The following is a 23,892-nucleotide window of genomic DNA, read 5'->3' as shown; positions in this document are numbered from 1 at the left end:
TTGGCATTTCTTATCATGGGCGATGTGAACATTGATACTATTTCTGGAGAGTCAGCGGCGAGGCGGTTTCACCACCTGCTACTTTCTTGCAACTATATCAACACGAGAACACCTTTAACTAGAGTAACCAGGACACGTGCAACACAAACATGTAACTGTAACAAATATAAACTCAGATAGTAGGCCAGGAGTAATAACACATGACATCGGTGGTCGCACGCCCATCTTCACAGTGAAAAGAAACCAAAATATGCTTCATAAAGCCGCAATAAAGAAAGACAGGTGTAAAGAACAAGAAATGAGAAGTAATTCATCACGTTTAGCGAAAATTGTGCACAAACCGACTGGAACGACGTTTTTAAAGAGGAAAACTTGAATTTAGCTTACGATGCCTTTTCGTTTATGCTTCAACTGTGCTACGAGGCTGCATTTCCGTTATTTACATCTAATGTCAGAAACAAAGAAAAGCAAGAAAAACGTGGATAAATGCTACCATATTAAAATTAATTAAGAAAGAAATCGGAGGCATCATACTCTGATTAAAAGTAACGACCCGAATGCTCTAGCCGAGTTCAAGACAATAATAAATAACCCGAATGCACGTCTGAAAAAGTCAAAACGAAAATACCATCTCCACAAGTTTCCAAATATATATATTGATCTATGGATGGTGCGGGAAACAGTTAACAATCGAACTGGAAGAGCAAATATGCACAGCAGTCTGGAGGCCATCAATCTAGGTAACAAAGCGCTGACTGTCCAAGAGCGTGTAAAGGGAATGAAGACCTACTTTATAACGGTATGGGCATAACAGTACCAAAAACGGTGGCGGAATCCAGGGCTACGGATTGACAAACATCGCCGTTAACTTCCATTGTGTTATTTCCAACGACTCCGTACGAAATTGATATAAATGTAAAAAACCTAAAAAAATAACGCTGCAGCCTGTTGCGATTGGACGAAAGTCTATACAGATCAAGTATGCGTCGTCCACGCTAAGCCACAATATTGCGCATTTAATGAACCAGATATTTATTATGAAAGTATTTCCTGACCCATTCATAATTGCCAGAGTAAGTCCGATTCATAATGACGGATGACTATTCTGCTAAACTACAGGCCAAAATCAGTTTTACCAATTTTGTCTGAATTATTTTAGCGTGCAATCGTCAAGAGGTTAGAAAGCTGTTTCCCAAAGCATGTAATAATGGCGGAAAGCACAGGTTGGTTTAAAAAAACGATAGGTCCACTGACCAAGCACTTCTTTATACAAAGGATAAAAGTATAGACAACATAGAAAACAAGTTATATACACTTATACTTCTTCGACCTAAACAAAGCATTTGATGCAGTACAACATGGTAATTTCTTGGGAAATCCCGGGCGCTATGGTATATGTGAGGCCACTTTGTACTTAATATTAAACTATCTAGAAAATTGCTGTCAATGGTGTTACTGTTAAAACAGTATCGTCAAGCTAACTACTAATCAAATCTGGCGTCCACAAGGCTCTATTATGGGCCCGTTATAATTCCTAATAAAAAATAATGATATAGTGAATATTCTAAATTCAACAGACATAGTGATGTTTGACTTTGATACGAATGTATTTTTCAGTAGAATAAGTTAACAACTTCTCGAGGATATTGTGAAATTGTTCGATTGGCTAGAAACAAATGCAATCAAAACGCAATTCTTCTAAAACCAATCACGTTATATTCAGGCCAGTGAACAATTGAGACAATAACATGACTTTGATTAAAATCAACTATGACACATTAGAACAAGTAACACAACAAAGATGTCTCACTGTTCCGTTCCACAAAGAGCTCGCGTGGAACACGTATATTACACACCTGAAAACACTTCCATCAGGAGCAATTAGGTGCATGTACCAAATTACAAATATAATACAGCTTTCGTCAAAAAATACGTTTATCATCCTCTATCTTAAGCACATCTTTCATACGGTATGATCTGGAGCACCACGACAATTGGAAATTCTAATTAACTCTTGGTGCGGCGAAATAAATTGTTCCGTATGTGCGCGGACTACCAAGGAAATGTGCAGGACTTCCTTTGCGAACCACTTTGCACTATAAATAACATGCTAAAAGGAAACCAAATATATTATTTTACACTGGCACAATACGTACACAAAATCCGCTCTACAGAAAATTTCGAAACATTACTACTTATAATGCAATTCAATACATTACAAGATGTCCCTTAGAACCCGTCTCCTGGGATTATTTTCTTTATCATTACTGCCTCCGAAAAAACTGAATGGCAGTCGCCCGAAATTCTAATTATGGTAAACATAAACTGGAATATCAACTAACAGTCATTTTTAAATATTTGGACGACGAATGCAGTAATCTGAATTCTTTTCTCAGGTATTAAATAGTTGTAAAACGTTTTCTTATCAATCACAACATTACGTTTCATATGTAATGTCTTTATGCTTACTCTTCACGTATCTAATCATTCATACCTGTATCGGTGACAAACCTTTTATTTAGCTATGTTAGAAATAAGTCACCCGAGATGTGTTATCGCTTGATAACATTCCGGTTTCTGTCTGTAGATGCGTCATATGTTTTTATTGGTTTCGAAATTGATAGTGCCTTTCAATGCGTCCTATTGTACCTACTGGTATGTTAGTTGCTATGCACTCTTAGTGATTTTTATTTTATTTTTTATGATAATAATCGATATACGTATAAAAATGGTCTTGGTGATTGTTTATGTATTCTATGTATTCCTTTCTTTATCATTATCATATCCATCTGGATGCATTTATTTTGGCGCTGTTAAACTGTAATGAAGGGAAAGGACTCGTCAGGCAGGAATGCTTTTTTCTTCCACCGCCCTGCCGGCCTCGGCCTGCAAAACCAATAAGGAAAAAAAGGTATTGTCAGCGCTCGCAGTTCCGGTCTTCCGTCGCGTAACCGTGAACTTTATAGCCGATCCCGGAGGCAAATGCGATGCCCGTCGGACGGCGATCGGGGAGGCGCGAGGCCACATCGTCGCTGCAGTGCTAAGATATATTTCGTATTTCTACTGCTACCGTCCTATAGTTATGCCCATCGATGAGTTGCGTCTGCGAAGATCAAATGTAACAAGCGTTTTTATCTGGAATTCCTTCGATTGCCTGTGCGACTTCTGAATAAATATGCTTGTGTTGTGTATTTTTTTACATTTGTTTCGTTCGGTTTCCTGTGTGACGTTCAGTAGTACACGCTTACGTCATGTTTACATATTTTGTTGCGTTTATATTTTTATGTGAATAACAAATAAATGTGATCCATATCACATTTTTGTTTTATTTCATTAATGTTTTTACATTCGAAACACGGGTTTCATTTCATCAGATTCGTAACGATATCGCGCCTGAAACTCGTAGCCGTCTCTAACACACAGCCTACCCTTTTCTTTTTCTTGCTTTAGTTTTCGATTTCCGTATTTCTTTTCGCACAACTTCACAGCTTTTCTGCAAGCAAACAGGGCGCCTTACACTTTAGGATATTCCGTGAAAGTAAGGTCAGAGGTCGAATTCCCGTAGAAACAAGGCTGTCTTAAACAATCCGTCGATTGACAGTGCAATGGAAGTTGTTTACACAGATATGTGAAAATGTCAAGTCACAAAATGTAAGAAAAAGATGTCAAATGAATGTCAGTGTGAAATAGGGCAGAAAGAAATGTGAGGTCACGCCGGTCCGGTGTTTTTCCACCAACCGATTCTAGATTTATTCTCACTAAAGTTCATAGAAAAAAGGTTCCTACAAGTAGCGACAATCTCTGAAGTGCCGACTGCGTGACGGATCAGATTTTGGAAAGGGAATGGTGGCGTAAAGCAGAAAAGTGAGCTGAATGATGCCATTTTGTTCCTACTGAATGTGCTTTGCCATTCGTATTAGTTATCGCTACTTGTTAAAAGAAGCATCAGGGGACTTTAGTTCTTGCCCCATTTTGGAGCCACTGTCAATCTCTCACTATCAAATGGGTGATTGTTGTAACAATTCACCGGCAGTCGCCACAAAATCTACAGCCTTGACTGGCGCGGTAGGTCTTGCGGGAACCACGTGTTCCCCGTTTTCCCATCTAGGCCTAGCACATGCATGTCGTGGGGACTGTGATCGCGGCGGCTTCCCAGATTCGAGGTGACCCTACTGAAAAAAACCATTTGGCGCCCATATGAAAATAAACGGGTCCATACCGGTAACCGTTTAACCATACTGGTCACCAGTTTGTCAAAGGGGTCGCCCGTATGGCTCAAAGGGGTCCCCCGTATGAGCCATAACGGTCACCTATTTGGCAAACGGGTCGCTCGTCTGGGCAAATGGGCGACTCGTTTGGGCATAGTTGTCGCACGTTTGCTCAAACCGGCGACCATGTTGCAAACTGCACCGGTTTGATCAAACGGCTCTCCGGAGCCCGTTTGATATTGAACGTACAGATCGGCGGCGTGGGCACGCCTAGCGTTTCAGCCGTGGCAGCCAATGTTTTCCGGAAGGCTGGGAGCGCCGGTTCATCGATTTCAGATCGTCCGCATAATGCAAGTAATTATATTTATATTTCAATTGCGCTGATTTTCGATTATACTGCAACTAAAACTAACACCTTTTTTTTTTGTTTTACGTAAACGCGCGACGTTGGTGAGGCGATATTTTTGACAGACCTTTAATACTTTGTCCATCTTTGTTGCCTCAATTTACTTATTCAGCTCGAATCTCTCTCGCAGAAGACGCGACCGCGTGAAAGAATGTACGTCTAGACTCCGTTTCACTTTAATTCAAGACGCAGCGAAGGTAGCACGCGTACACGCGGCTGCAAGAACATCGAGCATTGCGAGAGCACGCCCGCCGTTGCAGCACTCAAACTACGAGCTTGCGCTGAGTTCTTTCTTCGCTCGGGCGCAAGCCGAGCTTCTGGCAGCCCCGCCGCCATTTCCAAAGTTCGAGCGCGCGCGCGCGCGCGCGTTTGTTCTTCGGGACTACAAAAACGCATCTCCCTGGAATGCCTGGGGAGAGGGAGAGGGGCTGTCCCGGTGGTCCCAGCGCCTTGACCTCGCCCCCTCCCTCCTCTCTTGTCACCCCTGTCACGTGACCCACAGCAGCGCGCGAGCTACACGCTGATAAGCATAGAGATCCGGAAGGGCGCGCCTTGCAGCCGCTTTTTTCTTTGTCTGCTTGTTGTCAGTTGCTGTTCGAAGTTCGCTCGTCCTACCTGCATCAATCTGTCGCCTAACCCTGCGGTCTTATTGGGATGTCTCTCGACAACGTATTGGATGTGAACCAAAGCTATCAGTGTTCGAAAAGACCCACGTGTATGTCGGCAACGAACGATTCTTCAAAGAAGTCGCAAATTCTCGCGGTTTGGTTGGGTTCGGCAAATGACAGCTTGTGCGCCGCATCGTGTTGAAACTTCCAAGGAGCCGTTCCCTCTCGTTTGTGTTTGTGTGGTTGTCCTGCTTTGACCGTGTCGACAAATATCACGGATTACCTCTTTCAAGTCCGCTATTGTTATGGTAAGTGCACTGCAACCTACGTGTTGGCAACGATTGACCGTTCTTCTACGCGTACTCTTCTAAATTATCTAAAGAATTATGCAGCGCCTATTCGCGCGGCAGCCAGGAGAATAATTTCCCCGAAAGTCTACCTGTATAGTGTTCACAGATCGCTTGCACGTTTGTACTTGTCTACAGAAGAGGTAATAAACTTCGAGGAGAATTGAAAACAATCTTTCGTGTCGGTTTTCCTGTCCACTTACAAGCACCTACGCGAGTGCATTTGTTCTACGTGTTTTCTCCATGTTATAAATACGGTTATGAGTTTCGGGACGTCTTAAATATGTTTAAGATAACCAACCTCCCAGACGATACCCATTTAGGGCTAGCGCATAATTTGCCATTTCGAAGGGCACGTTCAAACGTGTGGTCACGTGCCATGTCGAACGGGTACTCGTACCATACGGCACCCGTATCAAACGGGCACCTGTATCAAACGGGTACCGTTTCGAACGGGTACCGTTTCCAAACGGGTACCCGTATCCCATAATCACGTTTGATCCAAACGGATCGACAGGTTTGATTTCAAACGGGCGACCAGTTTGCCACCCGTTTGAATTTCAAATGGTTTTTTTCAGTAGGGGAGGCCGCATTCCTCGAAGAGGGCGGTGCCTCCCTCGCCCTATTAGGTGAATGTCCCTCTGGCGCACCCTCTGGTCGCGGACGCTACCCACCGGCGGGCTAGGCCGAACCGCCTACACCGGGCGCATCCATTTTCTGCGGGCTAGATACGTCGGCCCCGAAAAAGTGGGGGGCACTCTTTCGTTGGGGGCGGATCTGGTCACCGGAGCCTCTTTCTTTTTGCAGCTTCCCTTTCTACAAATCTGCCTAGTAGGGTAGCCTGGGCCTTTTGAGGTGAATCTGTTTGATATAACAGCGCCGACCTTTTCAGTCTTTAATTTATTTGGCCGACGAGCAAAGTGTGGTGGCGAGAAGCTAATAAACCGACTTCTTTGGAAGCCAGAGGCTAAACGGGAGTTTCCAACACCTACGGACGTAAGCACGCTCCGTCGTGATTTGGTGATAGTAAACTTTTACCGCGAATTTATCCCCAACTGCGCGTCGCTCCAAGCGTCACTCACGCGGCTAGTCAGGAAAGTCGTCAGGTGGAGTTGAGAAATTGAGCAGGAGGCAGCTTTTTGCTGCACTCGCGGAAATCTAAAGCTTGAACAAGCCTATCGTGATAAAAACGAACGCGAGCAAACTGGGCTTGGAAGCGGTTTCTTTCCAAGAGCACAAAGGTGTGCAAGGACCGGTGGCTTTAGCTAGCTGCTCGCTAGTACCGTCAGAGATGAAGTTCAACACATGTGAGCAAGTGTGCCTGGCCATTGTTTTTGCCTTAATTCGCTTCGACATTTGTGTCGACGGGACCACGTTCGTGTCCAGATGGTTAGCGAGATGTGCCTTACTGCTGCAGAAATACGACTATGCCGAGCGGTACAGGCAGACTAGTCCCCGTTACTTGGAAAAAGTAATGCATAATTACCGAGTTTACTCATTACGTTACAAATTCCTTTCACGTTACTTTTCGCATACACCTATCAAGGAAGTCAAAGAAACAATTTTGATGTTCTCAATACGTTTCTGCATCACTGCTTTCTATTTCTCATACGCCAGCATTACGGCAGTCCTTGTAAAAATAAAGTATTGCATTTAAGAGAAAGAGTGTAGGTGCACTCCGTTCACCTGTAAGTTCACGAGGCAGCGAAAGCTGCAACCACATCCGGTGTCTCGCTAGCTTGCGGTGACCGGAAATGATCCGTGCACTCTAAGAAAAAATAAGGAAAAAGGTAGTACCGGCGCGTCTTCCTCCCTTCTACTGACGCGCCCCCAAGCAGACACGAGAAGGGAAGAATGAGACGCTTTTTTCCTTTTCCAGGAAGACGGGAGAAAGGTTCCACGCTCCTGCCTCGCCTTCTTTCGGTTTCGCTTTTCAAGCACGTCGCGCACTTTGCTTAATAAATGTTGTTGAGTTGATTAAGCTTAAGTGGCAGCGAAGGCCGCCTGTGATTCCGGCTCCCCAGTACAAAGGTGCGGAACATTTTGGCTGCATGGCCGTTTTTACCCTCTAACTTTGTCAAACGAGGAAACGAAGCCGCTAGAAACAGCGAAGTTCCGGAGCACTGCCAGCAGCGCTACGTACACTGGGCTAAGATGGCCGTCTTTGGATTGCGGACCAAGGAGTGGATGTTAACGACGTTATGGAAACCGCGGAAACTGCTTCCAAGACAGGCAGGTTTTCCTGCCGGGTGACTCGGTGCCTGCTGGGCTGAGTCCGGTTCTGTTTTCCGATGTCGAGCACCAACCGGGAATCGACATGGTTCTGTATTTCTGCGTGTCAGTAACATAGAAGCCACATCGCTGTGGCAGTGCTGTGCGTTGTGAACAGAAGACTGGAGTTATCGCCGATGTGACCGTGTGTTCGCGTAACAGTGGTGAAACAACAAGATGAGATGACGTGAACTGTCGGGCATTGATGCTACTGGTCAGGCCGTGATCGGAGAGGGTGTTGTGTCGCAGCCTGACATTCCGCTTTACGTTAAAGAGTATTAACACCGCTTGAGAGATTACGGTGCAGTCGATCGACCTGCGGATAGTCATGTTGGAAGGCTGGTCTGAACCGTAGCTCCTATTGTGCAGTGGCCATAGTGACTGTCGTCTGCGATGTCCTGTTGTCTCCATCCTGAGGGCGATTGCGCTCTGGGGTACAGACTGAACAGTATGGAAATATGTCAGAAAGTACGTATATTTACAGTTTGGAACTTTAGTACTAAAAACGATAACAGGTGAAATCCACAAAGCAAAGCTATCCGTTAATTTGCCTTTTTAATATGCTACGGTTCAGGAGAAACTGCCCTCCTAGTGGCGCTGCAATGAGTGCTAGAAGATTTGGAGCTCGCCACGGGTAGCTCCTTACTCTTGACACCTGCCGCAAGTCTTGGCTTTGATTGTATTCAAGTTGATGAAAAAGCGATTTCTCTGCCCGTGAAGCATCACTTCTGAGTGAATACCCGCTCTACAGAGATTAATTAAAACAACCATAACGGCCGCACGCGAACAACACATATAGAAAAAGAAATACTTGAATACAAAAACTGGCTACTACGTGCCGTGGGGGAGCAAACACATGGCTTGGAACCGCAGTGGAGCGCCTTGTTTTTTTGGTTTTTGAATAGGAGTAAAGCTTTACGCAATAGGTCGTGCATCTCAACCGGAAATAGCTATACGCACTACGCGAAACTTGTTGGGTCTCGTATAAAATGAATGGTCAAAACTAGTTTCTGAAGCGGTGGCGCAGCAGAGTGGAATGGCGTCTGTTTCATACTCATTATACGCAGCGGACCCGGGTTCAATCCGCAGCGTGAGCTTAGTTTTTTGTTTTTGTTTTTCGATAATTTTTTTAGGAACATTTGGTGATAGTTACATTTCTTTTTGCATTTATCACTGTAAAAGAAGCACATATTGTCGAACAAACTTTGCTGCACTAAATTTATTTATTTATTTATTGTTCATACCCTCAAGCGCCGAAGCATTGTAGAGGGGAGGGGCAAAGCAAACAAAAATAAAACAAACTGACAAAACAAAAAAAAAACATTCAGCAAGAAATTTAAATATTAAAAACACACTTCCATTGGCAAAAGCTGTAAGCAATATCTGTTACAGACGAAATAAACAAAATAAAATGACTCATGTTGGCTCACCAAACCGAAATGTAGACAAAGATTGGCGAAAAAGAAAATAATCAGGTATAGTTGCGATATCTGCTGGAAGGTGGTTCCAGTCGTTTGATGTATGCGGGATAAATGAATAAAAAAAGTGTTTGTTCGGCAACGTGTTAATTCAACTTTATTCGGATGGTCCAGACGGGAAGAGTAATAGTTAGGCAATGTAAAGAAATGGTCTCGCAGTGACTGATGATGGTACACTTTATGAAACAGGCAAAGTCGAAAAAAGTTTCTGCGCAATGACAAAGAGGGTAACAACAAACTGGACTTCATTGATGATATGCTAGCTGTTCGATTATAATTAGACAGAATGAAACGAACGGCGTTATTTTGAATTAGTTCGAGAGCTTTATGCAGAAAGGCGTGGTTAGGATCCCAAATAGAGGCTGCGTATTCCAATTTTGGCCGTACGAGAGTGTTATAAAGAAGTCTTAAGTTAACTGGGGCCGTTCTGAAGTTTCGTCGTAGGTATCCTAACAGGCGATTAGCGTTGGCGATTATTATATCAATTTGAGGCTTCCAGGTTAATGTCGACGATATAGTAACACCCAGATAACGATATGAGTTTACAGATTCAAGTTGAATGTCGGTTAGTGTATATTGTGAAGGGCGTGCCCCTTGCCGGGAAACGCGCATTAGTTTGCATTTGTTAGGGTTTAGTTCCATATGCCATTTTTTGCACCAAAGAGTAATATTATTTAAATCGAATTGCAAAATGCGTACATCATCATCATCATGAACTTCCCGATATATTATACAGTCATCTGCTTATAAATGCATGGAGGAAGAAACACAACTTGGCAAATCATTAATGAATTTTAGAAAAAGAAGCGGGCCTAAGACTGAACCTTGGGACACGCCCGATACAACATCATTCAGGGATGAATTAATGCCATTTAGAGTTGCATATTGTGAGCGGTTGGTAAGAAAGCATTCCAGCCAGGTTAACAAGTTAGGATCTAGGTTTAATGAAGAAAGTTTAAGCATTAGTAACTTATGATTAACCTTGTCGAATGCTTTAGAAAAATCGAGAAAAATACAGTTAGCCTGATGGTTTTTGTCCAGTATAGCATGCGAACAATGGGTGAAATGAAGCAGCTCCGTTTCACAAGAAAATGAGCGACGGAAACCATGTTGAACAGGGGCGAAAAATGAATTGGATTCTAGGTAATTAAAAATATGAGAGTACAGGATGTGCTAAATTATTTTACAGAAAATACTTGTTAATGAAATGGGTCGATAATTTAATGGAGAATGCTTGTTACCAGACTTATGCAGTGGAACCACCTTCGCAGTTTTCCATTCTATCGGGAGCGTTCCGCACTCAAGAGATTGCTGGAAAATTTTGGCCAAAAAATAGAATGAGTACATTTTAATTTGTCTTAGAAATTTTGAGTTAATATTATCGCTTCCACATGACGATGATACTTTCGAAGAATCATACGAGACTTCCTTTCCGGAGGTGCAATGGGGGATGGCGGGCTTGGGTTGTCAACTGGACGCCGCGAAGCGGCGTGTGCGGAGGGCCAAGTGGGTTAACAGGTTCGTGACTTGCAGCCACAGACTGTCGCCGCGAAGCGTTGTGAACGCTGGGGGGTTAACGCGACCCCCTGATACACGTGCCGTCCGAAAAGTGTGCTTCAAATGGCCCCAACTCTACGCGTCCTGCGTATAGCTATTTCCGGTCGAGATGCACGACGTAGTGCTTATAGCTTTACTCTTTAAATAATTACGGAATCAGCGTTTACTTTTTACTAAAAGATACATCCCTGGACCCGTTCAAAATGTTTTTAGAAGTATGATATTACTAGAAAAAAGAAATCAACATGCTGCCAGTATTATTAATGACTTACGTGGTCACCGAGGAAACCCGTACATTCAATACAACGAGTATAAAAGGCTGAAACGCAGAGCTTCGACGTAGTAATCTAGGTAGTATTGATGTATTGTGTGTGCCGTGTATGTGTATGCGTTCAATGTATATGTTCAACTGATGCTTGTAGTATGCGCGATACATCTACGTGTGTATCATAAAGGTGTCCGAAGGGTCCGAAGCCTAATGGTAGTGTGAGCGAATAAATTATGCTTTGTAGCACAAGCGCCACCTAACATTGCTACTTCCAATTATTATTACTCTACTTGACCCTGTCATCTGGTGGCAACCGATTTAACCTTCTTTCACGCTTCGCGATCTCTTCTGGTTACAGCCAAGTAAGCTTTTCAATAACTCTTCAATCACTTGATCTGGACGAAAGTCGTTCAGATTAAAAAAGGCAAGGGGTAGGGATCATGATATGGCTGCCCGTATCTAAGAGCAACGACGGAAGACAACTGAGGGCACGCGTTCGCTAAATTGAATCCGATGGTAATGCTCAGGCATTTCCATCGGATGATACCCAATGATCGTCGAACATTTTTTTTATATCTTCCCTGCCTTTTATTTGAAAAGCCCGGTCTCCAGCAGGTTGGCGCTTGGATTTTCTGCACACCTCCTCCATCATGTGTATTTTTCTTCTCGCAGCTCCATGACATACTCGGTTTTCTCCTGAGGTAAAGATCTTTCGTGCGAATACACCATCACGAGCTTACGCGACCGGCGCTTGCATGACCGGCACTTACGCGACATTGGCTTACGCGACCGATGCTCAATAGCTTACATGACCGGCTCTTCAGCAAGGGGCGCTTCAGCCACCAACGCTTCAGCCAGGGGCGTTTCGTAACCTTAATTACGCGACCTTGAGCGTTGCTGGCCTATAAAGCTGACTCTTTAAAAAATGTACAAAACTTGAAAGTATAAAAACAGCAAGGACGAGGACGGAAACCGGACATCTTTCACAAGATGTCCTGTTCCCGTCCTCGCACTCGCACTCGCTGTTTTTATACTTCCAAGTTTTGTATCTCTTAACCACGACGCTCGTTTTCAATTGTTATTGTTAAAAAAAGAACGCATCATTTCGCATTACAAAACGTACAGAAATACATGGGAGGCATTAATACCTTGACGGAAATTGTAAATTTAATTTTATTGTCTGCGTGGTTGTTTGTATTTACATTTGTCGTGGTACTTTATCTTCGTTGATTCAAAGCCCACGCACTTATTGTAGACATTTTCGCACCGAGTTGGAGGATTCTCGTCTACTGTATAATAATCCATCCACAGCGTGCAGCCTGAAAGAGCAGAGAGAGGCATTGATGTAAATAGCCACATGTAGTACTCATGGTATGCACAAGTTGACAAAATATAATAGAACTGGTGTCTGGGAAGTGTACAACAACTATAGGTAGCATACAACGTAGGAGTATTCAAGAACGGGAAGGCATAAGAACACTACGCGTCTCGGTCGCACATTTCACAAACGTACTTACTTTGACGTACATGGCATACAGCACAAAAGTATTTAAGGGAAGACTCTCAGCATTTATACTTTATGAAGTTTTCAAAATCGTATTTAGGGTATTTCATAGAATACTTCGAGTGAAGTATAAATATTTAAAAATCAATTGGACACTTTTTTAAGATACGGGGTGTCTGAATTAGTCGCCAGGCTCGATCTAAAATGGACCGTAAAAATCGACACCTGCATGCAGCAATCTAAACTTTTCGTCAAAGGTGTATTTCACAAGTCGGTGTTTTCATGTAAAATTACAAAGCGTAGCTCCCTTTCTGTAAGCAATAGGGCCAAAAAACTTGCCAGGGTCAACGGCGGGCGGCGACGCGCACGTCCGAGTTGAGTGGCGGAGTGCGTGTTGCGCATGTATTGATAGATGGCGTTGTGAGCAGCGCCGGAGTAAAGTCCCTTGATACTTCTTATACAAGTAACGACAACCCATACAAATGACAAAGCAGATTCCACTGGAAGCGAATGGCGGCATTCAGTTCAAACCTCTGCTGTGCGCCGCCATTCGCTTCCTAAAACCTGCACCGTCACGCAGTCGGCGCTTCAAAGAATGTCGCTACTTGTAGGAAGGTCTTATCTAGGGACTTTACGCCGGAGGGTGTAACCGGCCAGCGAAAGAAAGCAGACGACACGCAGACGAAATCCGTCGGCAGCAAAAGCGCCATCGTTATGTAACCGCGTATTTCGTTTTTACTTCAAGTTTTGGTACATTATAAAAAAGTTATGTTCATTTTAGTGAATTGTTTTAGTCGATCACAGTCGCCGCAAGCTGTCTCGATAAGGAGGTAGCGCCGTCTATCAATACTTGCGCCAAACGCACCCCGCCACTCGACTCGGTTGTCCGCGTCGACGCCGGCCGTTGACACTGGCAAGTTTTTTTGCCCTATTTTTTTACAGAAAGGGAGCTACGCTTTCCAATTTTGCAGGAAAGAACCGACCCATGTAATACGCCTTTTATGAAAAGGTTAGATTTCGATTTGCAGGCGCCGATTTTTATGTCCCATTTTAGATCGAGCTGGTGACTTCAGTCCCCCTGTTTTTGGAAAGCCTTTTTTTCCCCTTTAATTACTCGTGTTACAAGTTGATAATCTCAGGACAAAAAAAAAGGGGGAAGATCATACTGAGTGTTTTTAGCTGAAAAATCACATGTTATGCTAATATGTATTACAATCATCCTACCATATATGGTCGCTTGTCGCATAAAGCGTTTTATAAAATAATGTTTTACATGTATACCTAACCATTGAGTGTAATAACTAAATTCTTAAAAGCGAAGACAAGAGGCCGGGGAGATGCACAAGTAGACATGGCAGTAATTGCATTATTATAATGAAATTACTGTAATTCAATTACCTTTTGCTGTAATGTGTAATACGATGAATTACATTCATATGCTGGTAATTTAGTAATGTAATGAATTACATTCAGACAGTAATTTTGAGCAAATTACTCGTTACTTTCGTAACTACTCTTTTTCCACAGCCCATCTGAAAACAAAACCTGAGACGCGGGAGTCGAGAGCGAAACAAACAGACAAAAACGGGGTCGAAAGGCGAAGGCGATGAAGCTTTCGAGTGGAGACATATCTAGAAGGCCGCAGTGATCGAAATTCCAATCAAGACGGATTCACGGCGAAAAGGATTCGGGGACCGTTCCAGGCTGCGATGTGGAGGGCACGTTACTAAGAAGATTAACACATTTTAAAACCTGTGACAATTCAGGTGTTAACCTTAAATCGTTTGCCAAGAATCCACAACTTCTCGCGAGTTTTCTTTTCCTTCGTAGATAAATATGTTTTTGTATGCTGCATTCACCACTAAGCTGGCAGTGTGGTGGAAGCTGCGAGCTCGCTGAAGCTGTCGTGCGTGATTCTTTCGTCGCTTAATCACGCTCCCGCCAATACCCACGCGCAGAGAGCAAAGTCAAAGTCAGGTGATGAGGAGGCGGTTGATTGGTTCGACGATCACGTAGCTACCACCGCACAATCAGCTTAGGGGTGAGCGGAATATATTCGGAAAAGGCGAAAAGAGACAAGAAGACTCACATTGAGAAGTTAAATTAGGGAAAAGCAAACGCGCAGATATAGGCGCTGGTTCGTGGAGGAGGGACAGATTTCTGGAGGTGCCCGCAACCAGTTTCCTTCTCTGGTGGCGTTTCACCCCAGAAAGCACTGCAGCTCCCTTGTGTGGCAAGGCGCGATATTTCGCGTTCTTCTGGTTTTATAGAGCAATACTCATCAAGAAGAATGTCCCGGAATGCTTTGACCAGTGCTTCTGAGAGAAACGGTTCGACTGCGTCCGAGTGAGAAGGAAGAAGTTTTAGGAATTTCCTGAACCTTGTGTAAGATGGACTCAGGAAGGATATGGATCCCCTTCGCCAAAGGCAACATAATGGGCTGTGTATCACATCTCACAAAAGCTGTTGCGACTTCACGTAAAAACCCGACTAACCGAATTGCACGACTTCTTTAAAATCTAGAGGACGCAATCACATCAGCCATATATTGATCAAAATGAACAGCGAAATCAGTGAACTGTCTGTTTTAGTCATATCTTAAAAAATCTCCACCTTGTGTTTAGCACTTCCGTCGTCACTGGCACGAATTACTACCTGCAAGAATTTAAAAGCAATTTCGAAGTCATTTCATTACTTTCAAAAAATATTTGCAATGTAATGTAATTACTTTAGTCTGCAGTAATCTGTATTTTAATTTAGTCACATTTGCGGATTTCTGAGCAAAGTAATGCTTAATGTAATTTTACTACTTTCGGAAAGTAATTGTGCAATCGCTGCGCACAAGTATCTAAATCCCTTTTCTACGAAGAAGTGATTATATCTTTTAAATAAGGCCCCCCCAAACAGAAATGTGACGTGAACCTCCCCCCGCACGCAGGTTCCCCTCTACATGAAAGAATATCCTTCTCTCCCTCTTTCCCCTCCCGCAAGGCGACGCCAGTCTTAAGCGTGACCGTGCAACGCCTCTAATAGCAATTTCGATCAACTCGCACCTGAACTGCCCTGAAACCAGAACAGTGGATTTTACCGTTCTGGTGTCAGCCCATTTTTACTTTTTTGGGGTTCATCAAACAATTACCGAGAACCTATTAAAGCATTATTCGGTTAGCCTGCCGATTTATTATTTAATGCTTCATTGGCAGTTAATATTTCTAACCGGTTCATGGGCAAAATATTGACGAACCAAAAAAAGTGCAAAATTAAACGCATTCGCCTCCCAGGCGTGGACGAGTAGACCTGTATGAAGAAGAAACGTATAGGTAAAATGTTAACCTAAAGTAAACTACTGTAGAGGTGAGATGTGTAACTTCAGGCCACTACAGAGGTTTACTCGTGTCCCGGCAACTTCAATGCCGTGCAGGTGTCCGTTTAGTTCAGCAGACTAATGTGTACAATCAGAGCAGGTCGTTCTTGTCGGAGAATATCACCGAACCTCCTTGCCTCACGCAGCTGAAGTAAGAACGTGGCGAGAGTGTCCTTTAACTAATAGTTAAAAGACACTCCCCAGGTTATGATTGATAATCGATATTTTATATTGCGCTGTTTATCACATATTCCGCAATATATATATAAAGTTTTGACTTAAAAGTATGATGCATGGAGATGAACGAGACCGACTACTCAATAATTCATCAATTAAAGAATGAAGATTATCCGGGTTAAAAGTTTTTATCCCTGCCCAGCCCTACTTTTCGGTGTTCTTAAGTATGTTACTCTGCTTCTAACTGAGGTTTAAGGTATACTTAGACATCGAAGTTCGTCACTCACCTTGGCTGGTTTTATTATAGAAGGTTTTTATAACTTGGCACTTCTCCGTGGCGTTCAAGTAAATAAGTTTCCTATTTTGTTCTGTTTGACACAAGAAACAAAAACACGTTTATAACTTGTCTTCAGGTTATTTATACAAGTATTACTCGCAAGACGAGCAAGTACGCGGACTAACTGGTATAAAAACATGTTAATCTACACCCGTTCTTTTTATTTTTATTATCTCAGTGCAGGGAATAGCAGTATTTCAAATACAAGTATTTGAAATACGTATTTAAAATATTTTGTGTATTTTGCTTTTGTATTTAATTACAAATTGGGTAATGTATTTGACGTGTGCATTTCAATACTAAAACGAGGGTATTTCAAATACAATTGTAATTAAAAACAATTTGTGGGCTAAAATATATCCCTCAATTTTATTGTCACGGTCCAGAGCAGGAAGAAAACTGTGTTCTGCACCGAATGCAGTGTCTCTCAATCAAGCACAAGTGTTTAGTGACTTTGTGATTACGGTGCTAGTCCAGGGCAAGAAGAGTGACGAATGGCGAAATCGACGTTCACAGGCAGACTGGCTAAATAAGTGCCTGTGACAACTTGTGATGCTTTCCAGCCTGATCTCCATCTATATCTTTTGCCTGGAACATTCTAAATGTGCGGGTCATCCAGATTTCCGTAACTGGTGCGAGTTCAAACAATAAAAAAATCTCTAGCTTGTGCTGCGCGTCTTGGTCGTCTCGGTACTTTGATGGTCTATACCAAAATGTATAATCGACAAAAGAAGCTGCTTGAAGCTCTGTACTTTTTTCACCTATTACGTCCAAGCTGATTACATTTTTTGTGATTATATTTCTATCACGCTACTAGATCCTCGCACACTATTTATTTATTTATTTATTTATTCGAATACCTACATCGCCCAGATCTGGGCATTATTGTAGGGGGGTAAGGCAATACAAAACAATAGCAAACGATACATATAGAGATACACAAGAACTATTGTGATGCAGAAATAGTGGATATGACATCTTAATTAGGAGAAAAATACAACATACAACACTTTGTACAATATATGAAAACAAAGTATAGTGGATGGCACTATTAGAGGGGCAAAGTGAAAAATTATTCCAACAGCAAGTTTTTTAGGGCAGTAGGAAAGGATGAAGGAGCCGCAGAGATAACCTCAGTTGGTAAATTGTTCCATTCGTGTATTGTTCGTGGAAAAAACGAGTGCTTAAAAACGTTAATTCTGCATCTATATTCTCGTACTTTTAAGTGATGATCTGTACGCGGCGACACATAACTGGGCTCCTTAATATAACGTTCTTTCTCGATGCCGGTCCTACCGTTTACTATGTTAAAAAATAAAGTGAGCCTAAGGAACCTTCGTCTGTCTTCCAACAGAGGCCATCCCAGGTTGCGGCGTATTTCAGATGATCTTATAGAGAAATTATAATTGCCGGAGACAAACCGAGCTGCCCGTTTCTGAATACGTTCGAGTTGTTCAATGGTGTGACGGGTATGCAAATCCCATGCCGCACATGCATATTCCAAAATGGGACGTACATTCGATATGTACAATGTTTCTTTAAGGTTAGTAGGTGCCTGACTAAAATTGCGTCTCAGAAAGTTTAATGTGCGGCTGGCCTTAGATGACAAATAATCAACATGAGCATTCCATGACAAGTTACTAGAAAATAAAACTCCCAGATATTTATATTCAGGTACAACCGTTAAACGTGTGACACCAAGGAAATATTCTGTGGCCAGAATTTGTCTTTTGTTAGAAAATCTGACTACGTTACATTTGTTTAGATTCAAGGCCATATTCCATGTTTGACACCATGACATCACAGAATCGAGATCGTCTTGCAGAATCTGGGAGTCATCCTCACACGTGATATCACGGTATATACAACAATCATCAGCATACAGTCGGACGTGGCTAGAAAGATGACCAGCAAGATCATTTATGAACACTAAAAAAAGAAGGGGGCCCAACACCGATCCTTGCGGAACACCTGATAAAACACTAACATTTGACGAGCTCACTCAAGCGGTTAATCTCAGCGGTTAATCTCAAGCGGTTAATCTCAGGCAGGCATAGACTGTCACATCCTACCACTCCTTATCCAAGGAAAAATCCCCCAAAGTGTTTAACTTCGACCTCTAGCACAAAGGAATGCCACGGGATTTGGGGGCGTCGGTGGTCACATGTATCCTATTTCTGGTTTGAACACGAGCCACCCCTTCCCAACCCAAGACTTTCAAACACTTTTTATTTTTATATTTTTTTTATTTTTTTGTGTGAGAGGAAATAATCTCTCCACCAACAACTTTCTTTTTTTTTTTTTTGCGCGCGCGAGCGTAAATAATCTTTTCTTGCAAACCGATTTTTTTTTTAATGATTGTCAATTTTTGGTGCCCTCTCCTTTCTGTGTAAACTATCTGTTTTGTCAACGCTGTTTCTATTTCCTACTGCACTTTACTCCCTCTAATTTCTTCTTAGGGGTATATAAACATTCACGGGCTGTACCCTCGCTACCTGATGAAGAGCGGTCCCCGCTCGAAACGTCGTAATAAACTTCGAATTAGTAACTCCGACAGTACGCATCTTTCACTTATTAACTTTTCCCGGTCCATTCTTTTTATATATACCTTACTTTACCTATATATATATATATATATATATATATATATATATATATATATATCTTGCCGCGTGCATGGCTCAGAATTAACGCTACTTCATACTTCGAAATATGCGACACTCGAACATTCTAGAGCGAATTTTCGAGATACCAAGCATATCAGATAAGGAACCCAGCGTGGCCTTGCCGTCGCACTCTCGCTCTAAGCAGCTGCCACGCCGACACCCCAAAGCTCACTGCTGCTTTCCCTCTAGTCCTTCTTTCTTTTGTTTCTGGAACAAGTTCGCTGATTAAACCTTCATTTTAAATCTTACGCTTGTTGATCCTTTTGCATCCGGAACAACATACGTATTGTGGGGGATGGGGAAAAAGCTGTCCAAGCAGCTTGACGTGTCCCAAACCTCCATAAAGGTATACAGCGGCTCAGAAAACTACACTAGAGTTTGTATATGGATACTATTTCACACACGTACTACAAAACCAGAAAATGTCAACAAACAATAAAGTGAAAACGCTTTTATAAATCGGCATTACAGCCACTTATTTGTTTATAATAGTTGCAAAAAGCTCTCAAGAAATTTAGATATTTTAGCGTAAGTTCGCCTTGAGGAAAACTCTGCAATGAATATGAAGTCCTATTTGGAAAAACATATACAACTTTACGCAAACTTGAATAAAGTATATTGATATTTAAATCTATGGAAGTGTTTAATGGTCTTTTGGTAAGATTTTTTCTAACTACTTGAATTCCATAATCTTTGCGAGATGCCTCTACAATAAAGAAGTCTGATTGACGAGTGAAATGTGGCAGGCTTTTTCTTTCCGGAGTGATGTCAGAGTTAACAAAGAACCATTATTATCTAGATCTAGATATTCCTGTCTGTATTTAACGCTAAGCCTGTGTCTGTAGTGTGCCGTAATTTATAATACCCCCAAGCAGAAAGTTGGTATGTGCAGAAAACATACAACAAAAACCTGAGCGCTTTCTTTTCTTTTGCAGGAGGAATATTTTACGTAGATTTGTTTTTGTTGTGGTACACCAGACCAGGCGGCTATAGTTCAGCTGGTATATAAATGGCGTGTTGTACAAGAGTGACTTGCATGATAGGAGAATCTAACGATGTTTATGTAGCAAACGAATTATACCAGCAAGTGTTAAACTTGTATGGTTTATATGCTCAGTTCAAGACATGTGATATGAAAGCAAAACGTCCAAGGTCTTGAATGACCTCCGGGCTCTAGACGCCTTGCGTTTATTAGGATGTCGGGGACTATATAGACTACGCAGTTGTCTCATAAAATACGCCTACTCTGTAAAGATGTATAGGGTTTCTGGCAAAGATTTGAATCTTAATTATCTTGTTTAGTGTCGGTTTTACCTTAAAAGTAACCACATTGACAATATCCTTTTACTTCCATATTAAAGTGAATTCTACGGCTGTATTGTGTAAAAACAACCACGAGGTGGCTGACATTAGTAATACCGCTTCCTTTTCTATTTTTGTTACAAGCATGTTTGAAGCAAGTGCGGCACTTGCACATTCATATAATTACTCAAAAATAGTTACGCCAGGGTTCAGCATGTCGTGCGGATAGTCTACCTTAAAAAGAAACTTTAAAATAATAATCCGCCTGAACCAAGAAAATTAATCTAGTCACCAAGAAACTGGGATATAATTAATATTTGTCGCACTTCGCATTTTCTGTTGTTATCAGCTTGTGGAGAGTGAAAACCCACTAAGGAAGGCCCTTCGACGATCCAACTTACTTTTGTGATGTCTCCAAGCGTCATAGTAAAACATATCACTGCGTGTTTTGTCGAACAGTACTATCATCTCGTACTGGTGGCCGTATCTAAAAGACAGTTTTAATCAAAACTTAATTGATTGATGAATCTGCTGGACAATGCCTATTTATACTCTGAGAGTTTAAGGTTCGAAAAGTCTCCAACACTTTGTCTAATACCTTTTTATTTGTTATCACAAATGAGTTTTTAATATGCATTTGTTCTTCAGATACCTGAATGCTCTATAGGTATTCATTTGTATAGTGGCGAACGTTTTTAGAGAGACAACTTATTGGTCTAAAATTGCCTTCTTAGAAAACTTGCTTCTTTCGCAAAAAACAAACAATCCCCAGCATCGCTTCTTTGACTGAAGAGTGGGGTGACTTGCATATATTAAGAAAGACATGATTCTTGATACCCTCTATAAAACCAACAAATACTGAAGCTAAAAAAAACGGTGCCACACTAATATAGGAAGGAAATCTAGAAATTACTATCGTCGTATCATTAATTTGATGCTCTTTCATGTTCTAAGCTCAGCGCTTGGAGCATGTTTTCCTTTGACAGACATGGCAAAAAAATTACGGTTGCTTAAAAAAAGCTTGATAATGCATGAAGCACTCTATACGCCGTGCAAGTTCATCTGCTCTTTGCGCAACGTGTACTTTTGTTTACCGCCAAATCCGTCCACGTACCTTTGTTTCCCCCGACCACAACCAATGACGGCGTGCTCGTGGCTGCGTCGTCATCGGTCGGTGCCTACACGTTATCTATGTTGGCCTTTAGTATGCCGCTCCTTGCGTCCTGATGCGCCAAAGACACATTTTGGAACAGTTGCTGGTCATATAGAGTTTGTAGATCTCTTTTTACTTTACTCTTATATGATTTTATCTTACAATTTTTTTTTGAACTCTCTAATCATGTAAGATTTTTTCTTGTTTTACTCTTCGGGGGTTGTGAATGTCAAGCGAATGCATTTTATGCATTACCGCTATTAGCTTCTAAGTAACTCTTCATTCTTTATTTTACCTGGATATTATTCGCAGAACAATCTTTAATGCACCTACTTTCTGTGTTGGAATACAACTGTTTGAACAACATCTTCGAACAAACTTGCGCGCGTTCTAGGTAACGATTTCGAGAACGCTCGTCATCCTGGGCTTTGGCTCAATTTGGCCCCATCGTGAGAGATGTTTTATATTTTGATAAAACTATAGCTCCAAGGCAGAATATACAAAACAAGGTCTTTATATAACTTAATGCTCACAATTTTACCAAAAAAATAACTTACTAAAATTATAAAATATTACGAAGGATGTTTCTGATAGGCCCCAATTTAAATACGAATATCTTCTACACTTACCAGCGCGCACTTGTGAGAAACATTAGACACAATATTTCAAATATATTTAGGCACGCGATACTTCAAGAAACAATTCTTCAGCTTGGGTTTCTGATAGATGTCCGAATAATAAGGCGAGCTAGAAGGTCGTTTATGTTACAGGTGCGAACTACCGGTTTAAAAAAAATGACCTGCAGTAGTCGAAAACCTTTTGAAGACAAATTTTGTTCCGAGCTATAGTTCAACTTTGCATTCAAAACCAACCTATGTCTCAAAAAAGTCACATAAAACAATTAAAGGCAAGCGATTTTCAAATGCACACTTACGGGTCTCCATCGTAACCTTTAGTCTCGTATCGGATTGTGATGGGATCACCTGGGCGCTTGTCAAGTCCTCCCCACCTTGACACACAATTGTAGCTTCGAAACGCCCAATCATCCATGTAGTTGCGATACTTCATATAGTACGTGCCTTTGGTATAAAAAGCCTAATAACGAAAATGCACGAGAATATTACTGATTGACGAGGCCATATCTATTTTTATACTAGCAGAAGCCGACTGGTGTCGCAGTCTCCATCTCAAATCGGGGGTTGCATTCGGTCAGTCTGATTATGAACCATAAGATGGCGTTCGAAATTGTGCATGCTAATAATTGTTTTATACTTTAACATTCGAACACATGATTGCAGCATTTCCGAGTGCCTTACCCTTCCGATTCTTGTAGGATAGCTCGAGAGATCTTTATTTGAATGCATTCGTTAACACACCCTAAAATATTCCTTTGAGTCGAAGCCTTTAAACTGTCTCATGTCATATAAAAACACCGAAAATATACTAACACACTTCTTTTTTATTTTTATTGTAACACCCTTCCCAGACAAAATTAAAGTTCCATCATGTGCTTATTAATTATTAGGGTTGCGTTAGCAAGCATAAATTACTCTACACGATGGTTCCCCTTCCTTACAAGCTTTTACTTCGAACAAAATTTGGGATCGATTATGCAATATAAACATATGCAACCATCTCGCTTGTATTTATTTTCTACAACCTTACAAATTTGGTTACCCGCAACTTGCCACCTTTTGATTCGCCTTTTACCAGAGCTTAGATGAAGCTTGCTCCCAAAGTACAATCTAATCGCTATTCAACGTTTGATTAGAGTTATTTTGACAAAAGATTTCTGCCGCCTTACCTCAGTTGCATTATATGATGGCTTTTTGGCATTCACCTCGTGCCAACTGTGCAAGACAGCCGCCATAATAAAAAAGACGAAGAGTCCAGTGCACATGGTAGCTTTAAATTGAACTGTCGCCCAGGCACTTGATTTCCCAGCATACCAGGGAATCAGGTCGTAGACGGGAATTGAGAATACAAACATTTATAGTCCAGGTTTTAGGCGCTGCCCACCAGGTTATTAGAGCAAGGCATTGTTGTCTAGAAATATCAACCACTCACTTGTAGACACGTGGTATTTTTGCAGCGTTTATCGTTTCGTGTATCCTGATATATAAGATCTTGCAAAGCGCGTATAACTTCATTTGAATGTCGTTGATTGTTCTTATGGTATGGTGTCATAAGAGAAAGTTCGGCATTTTGTGACATTCATAAAACGTTTCTAATGTCGTGCGTAGGCT

General features: G+C 41.8%; 1 protein-coding gene across 1 annotated transcript; it reads right to left on the bottom strand.

Annotated features, from left to right (window-relative positions):
• Nucleotides 1–12,316: 12,316 nt before the first annotated feature.
• On the bottom strand, nucleotides 12,317–23,546 carry LOC120843288. The gene is made up of 5 exons (XM_040214606.1): nucleotides 23,451–23,546; nucleotides 22,581–22,741; nucleotides 20,895–20,980; nucleotides 16,476–16,556; nucleotides 12,317–12,462 (listed from the first exon to the last, which is right to left on the bottom strand). The coding sequence occupies exons 1-5, from the start codon at nucleotides 23,544–23,546 to the stop codon at nucleotides 12,317–12,319; spliced, it is 570 nt and encodes a 189-aa protein (XP_040070540.1).
• Between the last annotated feature and the right edge of the window lie 346 nt (nucleotides 23,547–23,892).

This window comes from Ixodes scapularis, unplaced genomic scaffold (genome assembly GCF_016920785.2).
Source record: "Ixodes scapularis isolate PalLabHiFi unplaced genomic scaffold, ASM1692078v2 PGA_scaffold5__190_contigs__length_132052651, whole genome shotgun sequence".
NCBI classification, from domain to species: Eukaryota; Metazoa; Arthropoda; class Arachnida; order Ixodida; family Ixodidae; genus Ixodes; species Ixodes scapularis.
Note: the sequence above shows the minus strand (reverse complement) of the source record. Positions and strands in the feature narration are given on the sequence as shown.